General features: G+C 40.5%; 1 protein-coding gene across 1 annotated transcript in view; it reads left to right on the forward strand.

Moving 5' to 3' along the window:
* CPLX1 (complexin 1) overlaps positions 1-16,341 on the forward strand; it is a 210,352-nt gene extending 194,011 nt beyond the window's left edge. The window contains exon 4 of the mRNA XM_058172795.1: positions 16,138-16,341. Coding sequence (XP_058028778.1) covers positions 16,138-16,335 — 198 coding nt within the window. The 3' untranslated portion in view covers positions 16,336-16,341. The remainder of the gene's footprint in view (positions 1-16,137) is intronic.
* Positions 16,342-17,145: the final 804 nt, after the last annotated feature.

The following is a 17,145-nucleotide window of genomic DNA, read 5'->3' on the forward strand; positions in this document are numbered from 1 at the left end:
TTCAAAGGGCTGGCTCCATCACCAGAAAATAATGTTTCTGGGCTTCAGCCCATCTAACCTAACAAGCAACCAGATCCACACATATAAAATTCAAATTAACTAATTCATTGCAATTCTACTTATAATACAAGAATCTCTCCAGATTGCTTATAGATAGATAGAATAGAATTTTTATTGGCCAAGTGTGATTGGATACACAAGGAATTTGTCTTGGTGCATATGCTCTCAGTGTATATAAAAGAAAATATACGTTCATCAAGGTACAACATTTACAACACAATTGATGGTCAATATATCAATATAAATCATAAGGATTGCCAGCAAAAAAGTTACAGTCATACAGTCATAAGTGGAAAGAGATTGGTGATGGGAACAATGAGAAGATTAATAGTAGTGTAAATTTAGTAAATAGTTTGACAGTGTTGAGGGAATTATTTGTTTAGCAGAGTGATGGCCTTCACTCGGGAAAAAACTGTTCTTGTGTCTAGTTGTTCTGTTGTGCAGTGCTCTATAGCGTTGTTTTGAGGGTAGGAGTTGAAACAGTTTATGTCCTGGATGTGAGGGATCTGTAAATATTTTCACAGCCCTCTTCTTGATTCGTGCAGTATACAGGTCCTCAATGGAAGGCAGGTTGGTAGCAATTATTTTTTCTGCAGTTCTAATTATCTAAGATAATTATCTAAGATAATTATTATCTAAGATAATTATTATCTAAGATAATTATCTAAGATAATTATCTAATTATCTAATTATCTAATTATCTAATTATCTAAGATAATTATTATCTAAGATAATTATCTAATTATCTAATTATCTAAGATAATTATCTAAGATAATTATCTAAGATAATTATTATCTAAGATAATTATCTAATTATCTAAGATAATTATCTAATTATCTAAGATAATTATCTAAGATAATTATCTAATTATCTTCTCCTGGAAACAGATAGATAAGGTTCCATGGAGTTTGGGGAGCGGGAGGGGTCAGTTCTAGGTCTCTTGCAGCTGCACAGCAACTCAGGGCTAATTCCCTGCTTGATTCCCTCCTCCTTGCCTTGCTGTCAGTTTCCCAACACCTCCTGAATATGGGGGGCAACCAGCTGATTTTCCTGGCATGAACAGAGAGGCTGGAGTAACTCTGGGGAGACACCAAGCCATATATGAGATGGAATCCAATAACTGGGCTTACTGTTTTACACTGCTAAGTTATGTTTCTATAATGGATTTGGGGCCTTGAGCCAAAAACTGGCGGAAAATGTAAACAAACAATTGTATGGACATCTGCTATCTCTTACGTACCTAACTTGTTTCCAAATCTTTCCAAAGAGAATCCTGATTTATGTGCTGAGAACATTCCCCCGCCTTACTGTATAGCTATGCCTTTGACAACCCAAGCCCTGTATACAAATGCTTAGATGGGTGAAAGTTGTGTCCTTTACTCTTCAGTAGTAGATCTTAGGCTGAATCTTAGTATCAAGCTATAAATGGGTGGACCTTCCCCTTTTCCCTTTCTTTTAGGTAAGAAGATGTCATGGAAGCTGCTATTAACCGGATAATCCTACCCATTGTGTACATCCCTGAAGACTTCTATGTTATTTGACCATTAAAATTAATTTCTGTTTTTCTTCTAAACTGTTTTAGTTATACTCTCATTCTCCCAATAACCCTGTGTGGTAGGTTAAGGGTCAGTAATTTGCTCAAGGTCATTCCCCGGAACAAATGAGGATTTCATTTTGATTTGACTCAGTCCTAGTGTCTCTGTAGGGGGACGCGGTGGCTCAGTCGCTAAGACGCTGAGCTTGTCGAGCAGAAAGGTCAGCAGTTCGGTGGCTTGAATCCCTACTGGAGTGAGCTCCCATTACTTGCCCCAGCTTCTGCCTACCTAGCAGTTCGAAATGCAAGTAGAAAATAGGGACCACCTTGGTGGGAAGGTAACAGTGTTCCATGTGCCTTTGGCGTTTAGTCATGCCGACCACATGACCACGGAATTGTCATCAGACAGCACTGGCTCTTCAGCTTAGAAATGGAGATGAGCAAAGCTCCCTAGAGTTGGACAGGACTCAACCGGAAATCTTTATATTTTCCTAACTCTGGATTTCATTTTTTCCTGGAAGGTAGACACTGTCAGAGACAAATGAATCATCAACTGGAGATCATTTCAAAGGGCTGGCTCCATCACCAGAAAATAATGTTTCTGGGCTTCAGCCCATCTAACCTAACAAGCAACCAGATCCACACATATAAAATTCAAATTAACTAATTCATTGCAATTCTACTTATAATACAAGAATCTCTCCAGATTGCTTATAGATAGATAGATAGAATAGAATAGAATAGAATAGAATAGAATAGAATAGAATAGAATAGAATAGAATAGAATAGAATAGAATAGAATAGAATAGAATAGAATAGAATTTTTATTGGCCGTGTGTGATTGGATACACAAGGAATTTGTCTTGGTGCATATGCCCTCAGTGTACTTAAAAGAAAAGATACATTCATCAAGGTACAACATTTACAACACAATTGATGGTCAATATATCAATGTAAAAAGCTTAAGAAAAGATCCAGCCCAAACAAAATATATGGCATCAAGTCCCAATAGCTCTCTGGAAAAGCTTCACGTTCAGCTTTTTTTCCTGGAAGGTAGACACTGTCAGAGACAAATGAATCATCAACTGGAGATCATTTCAAAGGGCTGGCTCCATCACCAGAAAATAATGTTTCTGGGCTTCAGCCCATCTAACCTAACAAGCAACCAGATCCACACATATAAAATTCAAATTAACTAATTCATTGCAATTCTACTTATAATACAAGAATCTCTCCAGATTGCTTATAGATAGATAGATAGATAGATAGATAGATAGATAGATAGATAGATAGATAGAATAGAATAGAATAGAATAGAATAGAATAGAATAGAATAGAATAGAATAGAATAGAATAGAATAGAATTTTTTATTGGCCAAGTGTGATTGGATACACAAGGAATTTGTCTTGGTGCATATGCTCTCAGTGTATATAAAAGAAAATATACGTTCATCAAGGTACAACATTTACAACACAATTGATGGTCAATATATCAATATAAATCATAAGGATTGCCAGCAAAAAAGTTACAGTCATACAGTCATAAGTGGAAAGAGATTGGTGATGGGAACAATGAGAAGATTAATAGTAGTGTAAATTTAGTAAATAGTTTGACAGTGTTGAGGGAATTATTTGTTTAGCAGAGTGATGGCCTTCACTCGGGAAAAAACTGTTCTTGTGTCTAGTTGTTCTGTTGTGCAGTGCTCTATAGCGTTGTTTTGAGGGTAGGAGTTGAAACAGTTTATGTCCTGGATGTGAGGGATCTGTAAATATTTTCACAGCCCTCTTCTTGATTCGTGCAGTATACAGGTCCTCAATGGAAGGCAGGTTGGTAGCAATTATTTTTTCTGCAGTTCTAATTATCTAAGATAATTATTATCTAAGATAATTATCTAATTATCTTCTCCTGGAAACAGATAGATAAGGTTCCATGGAGTTTGGGGAGCGGGAGGGGTCAGTTCTAGGTCTCTTGCAGCTGCACAGCAACTCAGGGCTAATTCCCTGCTTGATTCCCTCCTCCTTGCCTTGCTGTCAGTTTCCCAACACCTCCTGAATATGGGGGGCAACCAGCTGATTTTCCTGGCATGAACAGAGAGGCTGGAGTAACTCTGGGGAGACACCAAGCCATATATGAGATGGAATCCAATAACTGGGCTTACTGTTTTACACTGCTAAGTTATGTTTCTATAATGGATTTGGGGCCTTGAGCCAAAAACTGGCGGAAAATGTAAACAAACAATTGTATGGACATCTGCTATCTCTTACGTACCTAACTTGTTTCCAAATCTTTCCAAAGAGAATCCTGATTTATGTGCTGAGAACATTCCCCGCCTTACTGTATAGCTATGCCTTTGACAACCCAAGCCCTGTATACAAATGCTTAGATGGGTGAAAGTTGTGTCCTTTACTCTTCAGTAGTAGATCTTAGGCTGAATCTTAGTATCAAGCTATAAATGGGTGGACCTTCCCCTTTTCCCTTTCTTTTAGGTAAGAAGATGTCATGGAAGCTGCTATTAACCGGATAATCCTACCCATTGTGTACATCCCTGAAGACTTCTATGTTATTTGACCATTAAAATTAATTTCTGTTTTTCTTCTAAACTGTTTTAGTTATACTCTCATTCTCCCAATAACCCTGTGTGGTAGGTTAAGGGTCAGTAATTTGCTCAAGGTCATTCCCCGGAACAAATGAGGATTTCATTTTGATTTGACTCAGTCCTAGTGTCTCTGTAGGGGGACGCGGTGGCTCAGTCGCTAAGACGCTGAGCTTGTCGAGCAGAAAGGTCAGCAGTTCGGTGGCTTGAATCCCTACTGGAGTGAGCTCCCATTACTTGCCCCAGCTTCTGCCTACCTAGCAGTTCGAAAGCGTGTAAAAATGCAAGTAGAAAAATAGGGACCACCTTGGTGGGAAGGTAACAGTGTTCCATGTGCCTTTGGCGTTTAGTCATGCCGACCACATGACCACGGAATTGTCATCAGACAGCACTGGCTCTTCAGCTTAGAAATGGAGATGAATACCGCCCCCTAGAGTCAGGAACGACTATCATGTATGTATGAGGGGAAGCTTTACCTTTTTTTTTTTTTTTTTTTTTTTTTAATTCAAAAAGTTTTTATTAGTCAAAAAAAGGTTTATACAAATACATATCAGGTATGGTAAATTTTCATTTTTCTTATCTAAAATAAGAATTTTACTCAAATTTTTTAACACATACAACAGCCATATGGCAAGCAGGTGACACGAAGTAGCTAAGTTTACAAATTTTAAATACGTAATAAAGAAGAGTCAAGAATAAACAGAATATCGTACAAAAGAGAATAAGGAAAACCAACACAATCCCAAATATCTTTATCACTTCCTAGTTTTGGATCTCAGAACTCTGGGTTCAGCCTGACCCAACTCCAGGGCCGCAACAGCGGCAGCCGCTTCCGCCCCATGATCTATAACCTCCCTTCTTCAATTCCTGGGTCATCTGATTCCAGGAGGGCTTTGTGTTCCTCCACATAGGCCGTAGCCTCCATAATTGTACTGATTTTTTCGTAATGCCCTCCCGGAAAATCATCAATCCCTCTGGCATCAGCCATCTGAAGCCCACTCCTTCTGGTACAATTTGCTTGACAAAAATAATATTTCTTTCTTTTTCACGTACCTGTCTGGGAATCTGCCTCAGAATGGCTATCTCCTGCCCCTGTAAATCAGTGCCCCACTCCTATGTTTTCTAAGAATTTCATCTCTCGTCTCTCTTCTCACAAATTTGACATGAACCTCTCTGGGAACTGCATGCGTGCATATTGCAATTAACTCTATAAACTCGATCCACATCCCAATTCATGAAATCAACACCTCTCCCAAGAAATTCTCCCAACAATTTAGTCACAACATCTCTCAAGTCTTCTTGGTCCACTTCTTCCAAATTTTGAAACCTAAGGAAATAAGACATTTTATCCATCTGTGGTCAAGCACAGCATTGCCTGTCGTCTCCTCTCTTTTCTGCACTGCCCGCATCTCACCCTCAAACCTTCCACTTTCTGCTTGTTTTCTGCTGAAACTTGTTGAGTATCCTTTAAATCCTTTTGGATAGTCACAATTTCTGCTCTTATTTCATCAATTTCTTGTCCATATTAGATAACTTTTCCAAAATTCTCTCCATCTCTCCAGCAGTTGGTCTCTGACCTTTTGCCATTAAGGAAAAAAAAATACAAAATCCTCAGGCAGGCACAGTATCCTTGTAATTTCCTCCGGATCCACCAGGGGGCACTCACAGGAGCAACGAGTCCAGAGTACAGTTAGTCAACCAGGAAGTCAAGGAAGTGATGTCATCAAAATTCTCATAGTGAAGGCGGAAGCTGGACGCCACCATTCTATGTTATTTGACCATTAAAATTAATTTCTGTTTTTCTTCTAAACTGTTTTAGTTATACTCTCATTCTCCCAATAACCCTGTGTGGTAGGTTAAGGGTCAGTAATTTGCTCAAGGTCATTCCCCGGAACAAATGAGGATTTCATTTTGATTTGACTCAGTCCTAGTGTCTCTGTAGGGGGACGCGGTGGCTCAGTCGCTAAGACGCTGAGCTTGTCGAGCAGAAAGGTCAGCAGTTCGGTGGCTTGAATCCCTACTGGAGTGAGCTCCCATTACTTGCCCCAGCTTCTGCCTACCTAGCAGTTCGAAAGCGTGTAAAAATGCAAGTAGAAAAATAGGGACCACCTTGGTGGGAAGGTAACAGTGTTCCATGTGCCTTTGGCGTTTAGTCATGCCGACCACATGACCACGGAATTGTCATCAGACAGCACTGGCTCTTCAGCTTAGAAATGGAGATGAATACCGCCCCCTAGAGTCAGGAACGACTATCATGTATGTATGAGGGGAAGCTTTACCTTTACCTGGTGTATCTGTTCTCTGCTGGTTTTCCTGTTATTCTCTGCTGAGCTTTTCAACTCAAGCAACTTCACCAATGGAGGCAACAGCTAGTTCTCAAATTCTTCTACTTTGAGGGAAAAGGAAATGGGGAGTATTATAGCAATGCATCATTGGAGCTGCTCATCATTAAAACTGCGTAATTAAGATCATCATCTCTATTGCTAGGAAGAAAGCATATGTATATCATTATATGTATAACATAGAAAAGTATTTACATCTTAGATGACTTCTTTTTTCCAGGCATTTTCAGGGTGGGGGGATGCATTCATTATGGATCAATGTTCTTTTTGATATTTCTCCTGTTTGCTCTCTTTTACCCTGTAGGCAAAAGCCCAAGATTCCCTATTGGCTGTGCCTGGTTGAATGATATTGTGATACACTAATGTCACCGATGTTTGAAGATAATAAAAAGTAGATTGCCTGAGAGGAGTGCAGAAATGAGAACATGGCCAGGGTTGGCAAGGGAAATTCTAGCCAGAATGCCAAAGAGGTGCCAATAGAGCATCAAAACAACACAAATGTTCCATGGATTTCATTCTCAGCTGTCCTTTCCTCCCTTGTGCTCACTCAGAGGGCAGGAGGGTATATATTTCATTTGCAGCTTCAGTAGCCCAACTTCATGGCAAAGGCAAGATGGCCAATTTGTTGACTTATCTCCATGTTGTTGCCAAGGCAATCCGTATGGGCCTTATGCCCATGTTCCTGTTGCAAATCCTGTTCATAGGCTAATGAAGGAGATAATGAATGAGCTTATGAGAAGGGAAATTGAGCTCTTCACACCTGGTAAACAGCCCACCCCAAAACAGATGCCTAATGTAAATTAATGGAGCATCTTTGGTGCTTAATTGTACTAAGGTAATATTACCCTAAATAACCTTTAAAAGGTCTAATATTTCTAGGAAAGAAAACAAGGCCTGGTACACTTCACTTTTTTGTGTTTTTTTTCTCTTTTGGTGTGTCCTTTTCTGTTTAGCACCTTTATCAAGATGACAAATTGTTTTAAAATCTTTCCATTCCTGTAAGCATTGCAGGAAATGTGTCGTGCCTAGTTAATCCTAACCTAACCATGGCTCCAGGTACTCAAATAGCTTCATATACAGCCATGACATTAACATTCTGAAAAATAAAGCATTGGAGACTCTTCTTTGAGCCTGGTACTGCCTGTTCAGGAATCCCTAGAACATTGTAAGCTACCTTTTAGAGGAGAAGATAATGAGATACAGAATAGAATACAGAATAACAGAATTGGAAGGCACCTTGGAGGTCTTTAGCCCAACCTCCTAAGCCAGAGACTTTATACCATTTCAGACAAATGGTGAGCCAGTGATGGAGCATCGACTGCTTCTGGAGGCCATCCTTTCCACTGATTAATTGTTTACACTGTCAGGAAATTTCTACTTAGTTTTAGACTGATTCTCTCTTTGATTAGTTTCCACCCATTTCTTCTTGTTTGGCCTTCAGGTGCTTTGGAGAATAGGTTGACTCTTCTCTGTGACAGCTCTTAGATATTGGCAGATTGCTATCATGTCACCTCTAGCTCTTCTCTTAGCTAGACTAGACATATTCAGTTCAATTCCTTGATCAAATGCTGGATGGCATCACCATTTGCCTTTAGACCTTTGTGAGCACCAGGAAAGCCAGATATGGATGCATGAAGGGGCAGTTTGAGAAATAATGTGACGCTAACCTTGAGAATAGGGAAGGGGTGAACAATTAAATCCCTCTCTCTCTCTCTCTCTCTCTGTCTGTGTGTGTGTGTGTGTGTCTGTGTGTCTCTGTGTGTCTGTGTGTGTTTTAGAAAGCCTTCAGAAAGAGGAGAATGTGAGAAAGAAACTCAAAATTACTCTGCCTTGATTTTGTTTAGTATAAAATAGGGCAGAGAGAAACTTGGACAGACTTTTGAAATTCTATTTTTTTTTAATTCAAAAAGTTTTACAAAAAAAATTTTTTCCCCCTTTCCCCCCAACCCCTCTCCCTTCACAAACCCCCTCCCCCCTCCCCCCCTGGCTTCCCGGAACAAACACAAGGTATAGTTAAAAATAAAACAAACATATGCTAAAAAAATTTTTTTTCCCAAAACTATTATATGAAATTCTATTTTTTTGTCATAGTATAAAGTCTGTCTGGAATCCATACCATGCCTGTTTCTTGACTTGTCCTTCCCTTAAGGGCTGACACAGATATTTCTCTTCATTGTTACTTTGGCCAGGGCCTGAGCAAGTGAGGAAGAACTAGTGTGAGGGGACTTTGTCAGGAATTGACAGATGCTGTATCAACACCTTCAATAGAAATCATGGCCTTTTTGGTAGAAAAGGGTTTTTTGGGGTTTTTTGCCCTTCGTTGGAAGTTGAGTTCCGAAGGCCAGTTGGAATAGAATGCATTATTGAGAAACAATGAGAAATGAAACTTGACAGATCTCTTATTTTTAAGCCAATAAAGACAGCAGACAGCAAATATGAACAAAATGAAGGCAAGACCCTACAAAAGAGTAAGAGAGAGAGAGAGAGAGAGAGAGAGAGAGCAAACTTTACATCTGGTCTAAAAATACCTCCATCCAACTTTCAATTATGTTTCAGAGGCTGGAAAACATGCATATAGGCATTTCAAGCAGAGGCCTCTGAAATCCCCTCTCCCTGTTTTGTCCTCAAAATAACCACAGGCAAATATTCAGGATAAAATTCATTATGTATAGTCATTAATTATTCCTTTTGCTTCATCTCCTTTTTCTTCTGCATAATTATGGTTCATCGTCGTCTCCTTTTCTTGGGTGGATTAATTATGGAAACAAACCGGCAGCTGGGGATTCAGTGACCCTCAATGCATGATATCTTTTCTGCCTGGGATGTTTTTATAAAGGTGTCCATTGGATTTATGATAGCCTAAAAATAACATTACAGGGAGATTGGTGTGAGGTAAAGCAAGGCTGGCATTGAGGATCTGCTAAGGCATTGGCACCTCCTAAATATCTTTTTCTGTCTCGTTATTGTCCACCTGTTTATTCTTCTGATCTGTCCCTAAGGTCCAGAAATGAATATTAAATCATTTGTTATGTAAAAAAGGATGGAGTCAGGGAGGAGCCCTGAGAGAACTACCTCAATGGTTTTTTAAAACCATGTTTCCAGCCCTTATTGAACAAAAAGCTATTTAGAATAGAATAGAATAGAATAGAATAGAATAGAATAGAATAGAATAGAATAGAATAGAATAGAATAGAATAGAATAGAATAAAAAAAATTATTGGCCAAGTGTGATTAGATACACAAGGAATTTGTCTTTGATGCATATGTTCTCGGTCTACATAAAAGAAAAGATACATTCATCAAGAATCATAAGATACAATACTTAATGATAGTCATAGGGAAACAGTCAATATAAATCGTAAGGATACCAGCAACAAGGTTAGAGTCATGCAGTCATAAGTGGGAGGAGATGGGAGATGAAAACGATGAGAAGATTAATAGTAGTGCAGATTTAGTGAATAGTTTGACAGTGTTGAGGGAATTATTTATTTAGCAGAGTGATGGCGTTCAGGAAGAAACTGTTCTTGTGTCTAGTTGTTCTGGTGTGCAGTGCTCTATAGCGTCGTTTTGAGGGTAGGAGTTGAAACAGTTTATGTCCAGGATGCGAGGGGTCTGTAAATATTTTCACGGCCCTCTTTTTGACTAGAATACATCCCCACCAACATTCCCAGGGACCTAACCCGCACAACCAAATGTATATATGATTTTTAAGTCCCATATATGGGAACAGCCTAAAGTATCAATCAAAAATGATTAGGGGCCGGGAGGCTAAAACATAGGAAGATCGCTTGCAGGAATTGGACATGTTTAACCTAGTGAAAAGAAGATCTAGGGGTGACATGAGAGCAGTGTTCCAATATTTGAGGGGCTGCCACAAAGAAGAGCGGGTCAACCGTGGGTGGCTCAGGCTTTAAGACAGTCTGTTATTAACACAGCTGCTTGCAATTACTGCAGGCTCGAGTCCCACCAGGCCCAAGGTTGACTCAGCCTTCCATCCTTTATAAGGTAGGTAAAATGAGGACCCAGATTGTTGGGGGGGGCAATAAGTTGGCTTTGTATATAAATATACAAATAGGATGAGACTATTGCCTTACACAATGTAAGCCGCCCTGAGTCTTCGGAGAAGGGCGGGATATAAATGTAAATTTAAAAAAAACCTATTCTCCAAAGCACCTGAAGGCAGGAAAAAAAAGCAATGGATGGAAACTAATCAAAGAAAGAAGCAACCTAGAACTAAGGAGAAATTTCTTAACAGTGAGGCTATTAACCAGTGGAATGGCTTGCCTTCAGAGGTTGTGGGTGCTCCATCACTGGAAACTTTTAAAAAGAGACTAGACAGCCACTTGGCTAGAATAGTATAGGTCTACTGCTTGAGCAGGGGGTTGGACTAGAAGAGCTCTGAGATCCCTTCCAACTCTGTTATTTTGTTATATATAAATACCAAAATTCCTGTTTTATCTCCTTCTATTTGGATGCATGTCGTCCTGAACTCAGTTGAATTTACTTCCATTTAACCAGGCATAACACTGGGCTGTCAGTTGCAGAGTGGTAGGGAACGGTTTTGAATAATGAGAGTCATTGTTGTGTTTAATTTCAAGCTCCACATAAGCTGTGATGAGTTAATTCAAACTACTACTACTTCTGGATGGGGGAAAGGGGCTGATCTCCACTGAGTTAATACAAATAAAAAAATAATCATCTAGCATTACTTGTGGTCTTCCCACGTCTCTACTCTTGGATCCTGATAAATGCCCAGCTTCCTTTCCTGCTGGACTCACTCAAGTTAGTGGAAAACTAATAAGAAATCAACAAGGACATTGAGGGGGGAAAACTCATAATATAGTTTGCAATGAGAAAATTGCAGAAATGGATGCACCTGTCAAATTACATGCACGGTAAAAGGTAGTCATCAAATAGAGGATGAAAAATCCCGGACTCAAAATATGCATGATCCTGTTTGAGCAGTTGCCAATATTGTATACTGAGTCTGTTGAAAGTTATTGTCTTGCAAGGAATGATTTGATTTTCTTCTGTCTGAGTGGAGAGTATCTCCCTCCATAAATTTGCCTTGCCTTGGGGAAGGAGCAGTGAACTATTTTTAAGCAGAATAAAGGTTTCAGGGTTCAAAACCTACATGGAGGATCTCCATTTTGTCCATGGAATTATCTTCCTCTTTACTAATTCTATTGTTTGTAGGACGGGGGCTACTCAATGCTAAATGCAACAGAAATGCAATATATAAGCCTTCAGCTTCAGTGTAGTTGCAGTATATTTTTATTGAAGTTAGGATTTTTTAAAATAATTACAGTTAACTTTTGTAAAGGAGTTTCAACTCTTTGGACTGTTTCTTGGGGCCATGCTAAATGCAGTATCTCTCTCTCTCTCTATCATCTATCTATCTATCTATCTATCTATCTATCTATCTATCTATCTATCCATCCATCCATTCACCCATCCATCCAACATTTAGAGCAAAAGAGATCTGAATTAGGTTACATTAGGACCATAATTGAAACAGTTGGGCTTCAGGTTGGTTTTTGACTCTTTACCCATAGTGACTGCATTCCAAAACTGGATCCTATTGCCTCACATACCTACTATTTCACTGGAAGGAAAGTTTCCACATTCAAGTGATAAAATGCAATGTGTCCTGTACTTTAGACTGATCAATGTAATAACTGTATCATTTTGTGGATGAAGAAGAATGGTTGAGTTTTAGAAAAAGTAACCCAGCTGGACTTCAGCTCCAATCAATCCCAAGCAGCATTATTAATGAGGAAAACTTGTGGAAACTGTAGCCCAGGGATGTCAAACTCGATTTCATTGAGGGTCACATCAGGGTTGTGTTTGATTTCAGGGGGACAGGGTTGGGCATGGCCAGGGTGGGCATGGCCAGCTCAACATCACTCAAGTCGGGGACACCTGTGGTAGCCTGAGTGCTCTGCCAGAAAATGACCTCCTGAGCTCCATTTTCAGTTGCAATGGCCTCCTGCAACTCTCTGCCAGAGAAAATGGAGCTAGGGAGGACCACTAGCGGCCCTTCAGAGCCCAGTTTTTGCTGGCAGAGGCACTGTGGGCCAGTCCTGTTTCCAGGATGGCCCTGTGGGCCAGATCGAAGCACCCCTCAGGCCAGATCTGTCCCCGGGCCTTGACTTTGAAAACCAACCAATGTTCTCTAGATGGTTTAGGCTGTTGTAGGGATCTGTTGTAGCCTAAGCCATCTAGAGAACATTGGTTGGTTTTCATAAAGCAGGGGAAGTTGAAATTGTCATAAGATGCAATGGAAGCAACTATTAAGGTTACTTCTTTCCATCCAAGATCTGCATGAATAGATCATGTAATCAGTGGTGGGATTCAGCCGGTTCGGACCAGTTCAAGCGAACAGGTAGTTGCGACCTACAGGTGGGCCCGCCCTCGCCCACCCACCCTGGCGCTATGCCATCCTATTTAGCTGCGTTTTTTTAAGCCGCGTGCATGCATGCAAGCTGCACGCATGAGCAAAGTGCATGCGCAGGCCGCAATCATGCGTGCGCGCACACTCACATGTTCGGTGCTGGGCGAACCGGTTGTTAATCCATGTCCCGCCCACCTCTGCATGTAATCCCATGATAGTATTAGAATAAAATCTCATTAATTTCAGGGGAAGTAGTTAAAGTTGTTGCAATCATAATGCTGATTGCTGACCTTTGAAGCAACTGGCCTTTAATCAAGTGGCTGCATGAATTAATTACTATGAAAACTATCGAGGGGTTTCTTGGGGCCTCGCTGGGTGTATATTCTTCATTTGAAAGATATAGTTTGTTTATCTGCTAACTTATGGAGATGAATTATCGGTAGCGCCACTAATCACTCCGACTTAATTTAATAGCTCTCTTTTCTTTATAAAAAAAAAAATAAGCCATCAAAGGAACATCTGCACTTTACATATTCAAACCGTGCGCATTGCTTAAAAGTGTTGTCCTGAAATAATCCTTTAAATCTGTTTGAAATCCCACGTAATTTCTTTTCAGGTTCTTCACTTATTCTCATCACATGTTTTGCTAGTCTGAACAGTGTTCCCCTCACCAACTACCCTTTTGCATGTCTATATTGAGTTTCATCATGATCAGTGGTTTAATTAGAATGCAAAGCCAAACAGAAAAGGTGTAGGGACCATTCAGGGAAAGCAATTACTTTGGATCCGACAGATGAATAATTTTATAGAAGATGATCTGACCTCTCTAAGTCATTTTGCTTGTGAAGTGCATCCTTAATGCTGCATAATTGAAATGACACCTCATCACCACAGGATATTTTCAAGACTGAGAGTCTGTACATAAGAATCAAAGCTGAAGGCAGGGGATTTGATAGATTTCTCTTTTGTATTGTTTTTTTTTTTAAAAAGCCAAAACTCTTTATTCTGGAATTTTTAAAATGAGGTGCAAGCATTTTATTATTTAGCAACTATTGGCCTATTCCATTTTCATGATAAAGCTCCATAGATTGGAATGCAATCCTGGCTGGGAGAAGATGATCATAGAGTTGCACACATTTATTACAAAAAGTGGCATTTGCGGCTCAAGGTCACAACATGGTTTTGGTTGTCATGTAGGTGAAAGAATCAGATCCTGTAAGTGCTCCTGGCACCCATATGATTCTTGATGGGGAAAGATACCATGGGCAGGTGCCATTTAAAGCCTTTCCCAAATTGGGAAAAGCCTAGACTGGTTCCTGGAACAATTCATTCATACCATACTCACTGCCCTGGTGGTGCAGTGGTTAGAATGCAGCATTGCAAGATAACTCTGCCCACTGCCAGCAGTTCAATCCTGATGAGACTCAAGGTTGACTCAGCCTTCCATCCTTCCGAGGTCAATAAAATGGGGACCCAGATTGTGCTGACATTATGAAGCACTCAGAGAGGTCTATAAAGCACTGTCGAGTGGTACAGGTAGTCCTTGACTTACAACAGTTTTTTTTAGTGACTGTTCAAAGTTACAACAGCACTGAAAGAAATAAATTATTATCATTTTTCACAGTTTATTTATGACCATTGCTGTGTCCCAAAATCATGTGATCCCCTTTTGCAACCTTCGGAAAAGCAAAGTGAATGGGGAAGCCAGATTCACTTAACAACTGGGTTACTAACCTATCAACTGAAGTGATTCATTTAACAACTGAGGCAAGAAGAGTTGTAAAATGGGGCAAAATTCTTTAACAAATGTCTAACTTATGTGTATGGTTGCATAGTCTCTAAATACATTATAGCTAGTCCTTGACTTACAACTATACGTTTAGTGACTGTTCAAAGTTACATGGCCCTTATGACTGTTGCAGCATGACCATGGTCACATGATCAAAATTCAGCCACTTAGCAACTGATTCGTATTTATGACGGTTGCTGTGTCCCAAGATCATGTGATCCTCTTTTGAGACTTCTGACAAGCAAAGTCAACGGATGAAGCAGGGTTCACTTAACAACTATGTTACTAATGTAACTACTATAGTGATATATTTAACAACCGTGGTGAGAAAAGTTGTAAAATGGGGCAAAAAAACTCACTTAACTATCTTGCTTAACAACAACAAAATTGGGCTCAATTATGGGTTGTAAATTGAGGACTACCATGGGCTTTAAAGAGGAATTCTGCATTTCTAATGTTTATGCGGCAGAGCAGGAGAGTCTAAGGGCTTAGCTGGCTTGTAATGTTTCTTTGCTTTAAGGAGAAATTAGCCCTTCTTTCCTCAGCTCTATTATTCACCACCTGGCCTGACATTTAAAACTATTATTTGATTGAAAGGCTGAGTGCAACATTGGCCAGAATCGGCTCTGGCATGATGTCATCTGCCCTAAAGCAAATGTTGACATTCAGCCGGTAATCTTCTCTGATTATAACACAAAAACAGCATTGGAAGGGACTTTGGAGGTCTTCTAGTCCAACCCCCTGCTCAAGCAAGAGACCCTATACCACAGGTGTAAAATCTCACGTCATGACAGCGGCGTCACATGACATATTGGGATCTTTGCTAAATTGGGCATGAGCGTGGCCAATGCATGACGCATCTGGCTCATGGGCTGGGAATTGGACAGCCATGCCCAGAGGTGGGTTTCAGCAGGTTCTGACCAGTTCTGGAGAACCGGTAGTGGAAATTTTGAGTAGGTCAGAGAACCGGTAGTAAAAATTCTGACTGGCCCCGCCCCCCATCTATTCTCTGCCTCCCAAGAGGAAATGGGGGTTTTGCATTAACTTTCCCCTGGATTGGGAAGGGAATGGAGATTTTACAGTATCCTTCCCCTGAAGTGGGGAGGAAATGGAAATTTTACAGTATCCTTCCCCTGCCACGCCCACCAAGCCACGCCCACCAAGCCATGCCCACAGAACCGGTTGCAAAAAAAATTGAAACCCACCCCTGCCCTGCCCTGCCCTATACCCTTTCAAACAAATAACTGTCGAATCTCTTCTTAAAAATCTCCCACAATGCAGCACCCATCACTTCTGAAGGCAAGCTGTTCCCCTGATTAATTGTTCTGTCAGGAAATTTCTCCTTGTTTCTAGGTTAGTTCTCTGCGTGGTTGGTTTCCATCCATTGCTTAAACCCCCTGTTCTTTCTCTCCCCTTTCTCTAGTATGGCATTAAGAAGAAGGAGGAAAGAGAAGCAGAGGCCCAAGCCGCCCTGGAAGCAAATGCAGAAGGCAGCCTGACGCGTCCCAAGAAGGCCATCCCTCCGGGCTGTGGGGACGAGGACGAGGAGGAAGAGGAAAGCATCCTAGATACCGTTATTAAATACCTGCCGGGTCCGCTCCAGGATATGTTTAAGAAGTAAACTGCGACAGACTGCCAGCCTGTCCATGGACAGTAAAGCAATGGATTTCTCATTGACCAATGGGGAATTTAGACTTACCACCACCTCTCACGCCCCTTCCCTTCCCATGCTCTGCTCCAATCCCAGGCATTCCCTTGAGCCCCGCCCTCCCTTCCATTCCTGATTTTGTACATGCTCACTTCTAGACGATGCCTCCAAAGGGACGGAAAAGATTAATGAGCTGCAGTCTACACAACTTTTTATTCCTCTTATTATTATTCTAAAGCCATAGTTTTACATGTGTTTTTAAACGAAAGGACAGGTGTTTTCTTATACAGAGAAAGGGAGAGGGGCACATTTAGTTTGCCTCTTCCGGAAAGAAGAAAGCTTCAGCCAAAGCGAGCTACAGGTAGCTTCTCCCTGCCCAGGAAAAGTCTAAGAAGGAATTAGGCTGTCCCCAACATCACAGTGTAGGAGAGAGAAATAGCAGAGTGAAGGTAGTCATTTTTAACTCTTGACAGTCTCTGGAGAAAAAAAACCCAAACCATCCCTGTTTCAGTACAAGTAGTCCTCGTTAAGTGACCGCCTTGTTTGGCGACCGTTCACATTTACAACGGTGACAAAAAGGTAGCTTTGAGATCAATCCTCGCATTTACGATTTTTGCCAGTTTGTAAAGCAAAAGAGAGCTGAAGAAAGGTTGTAAGCACAGTTGCGGGTTCATGTAATGACCGCTTTGCTTAACAACAGAATTGCCAGTCCCAATTGTGGTTGCTAATGAGGACTAGCTGTAATTTGTATGATGCCTATGAAAACATTGACTGTATATGTTC

Source organism: Ahaetulla prasina, chromosome 2 (genome assembly GCF_028640845.1).
Source record: "Ahaetulla prasina isolate Xishuangbanna chromosome 2, ASM2864084v1, whole genome shotgun sequence".
Classification (NCBI taxonomy): domain Eukaryota; kingdom Metazoa; phylum Chordata; class Lepidosauria; order Squamata; family Colubridae; genus Ahaetulla; species Ahaetulla prasina.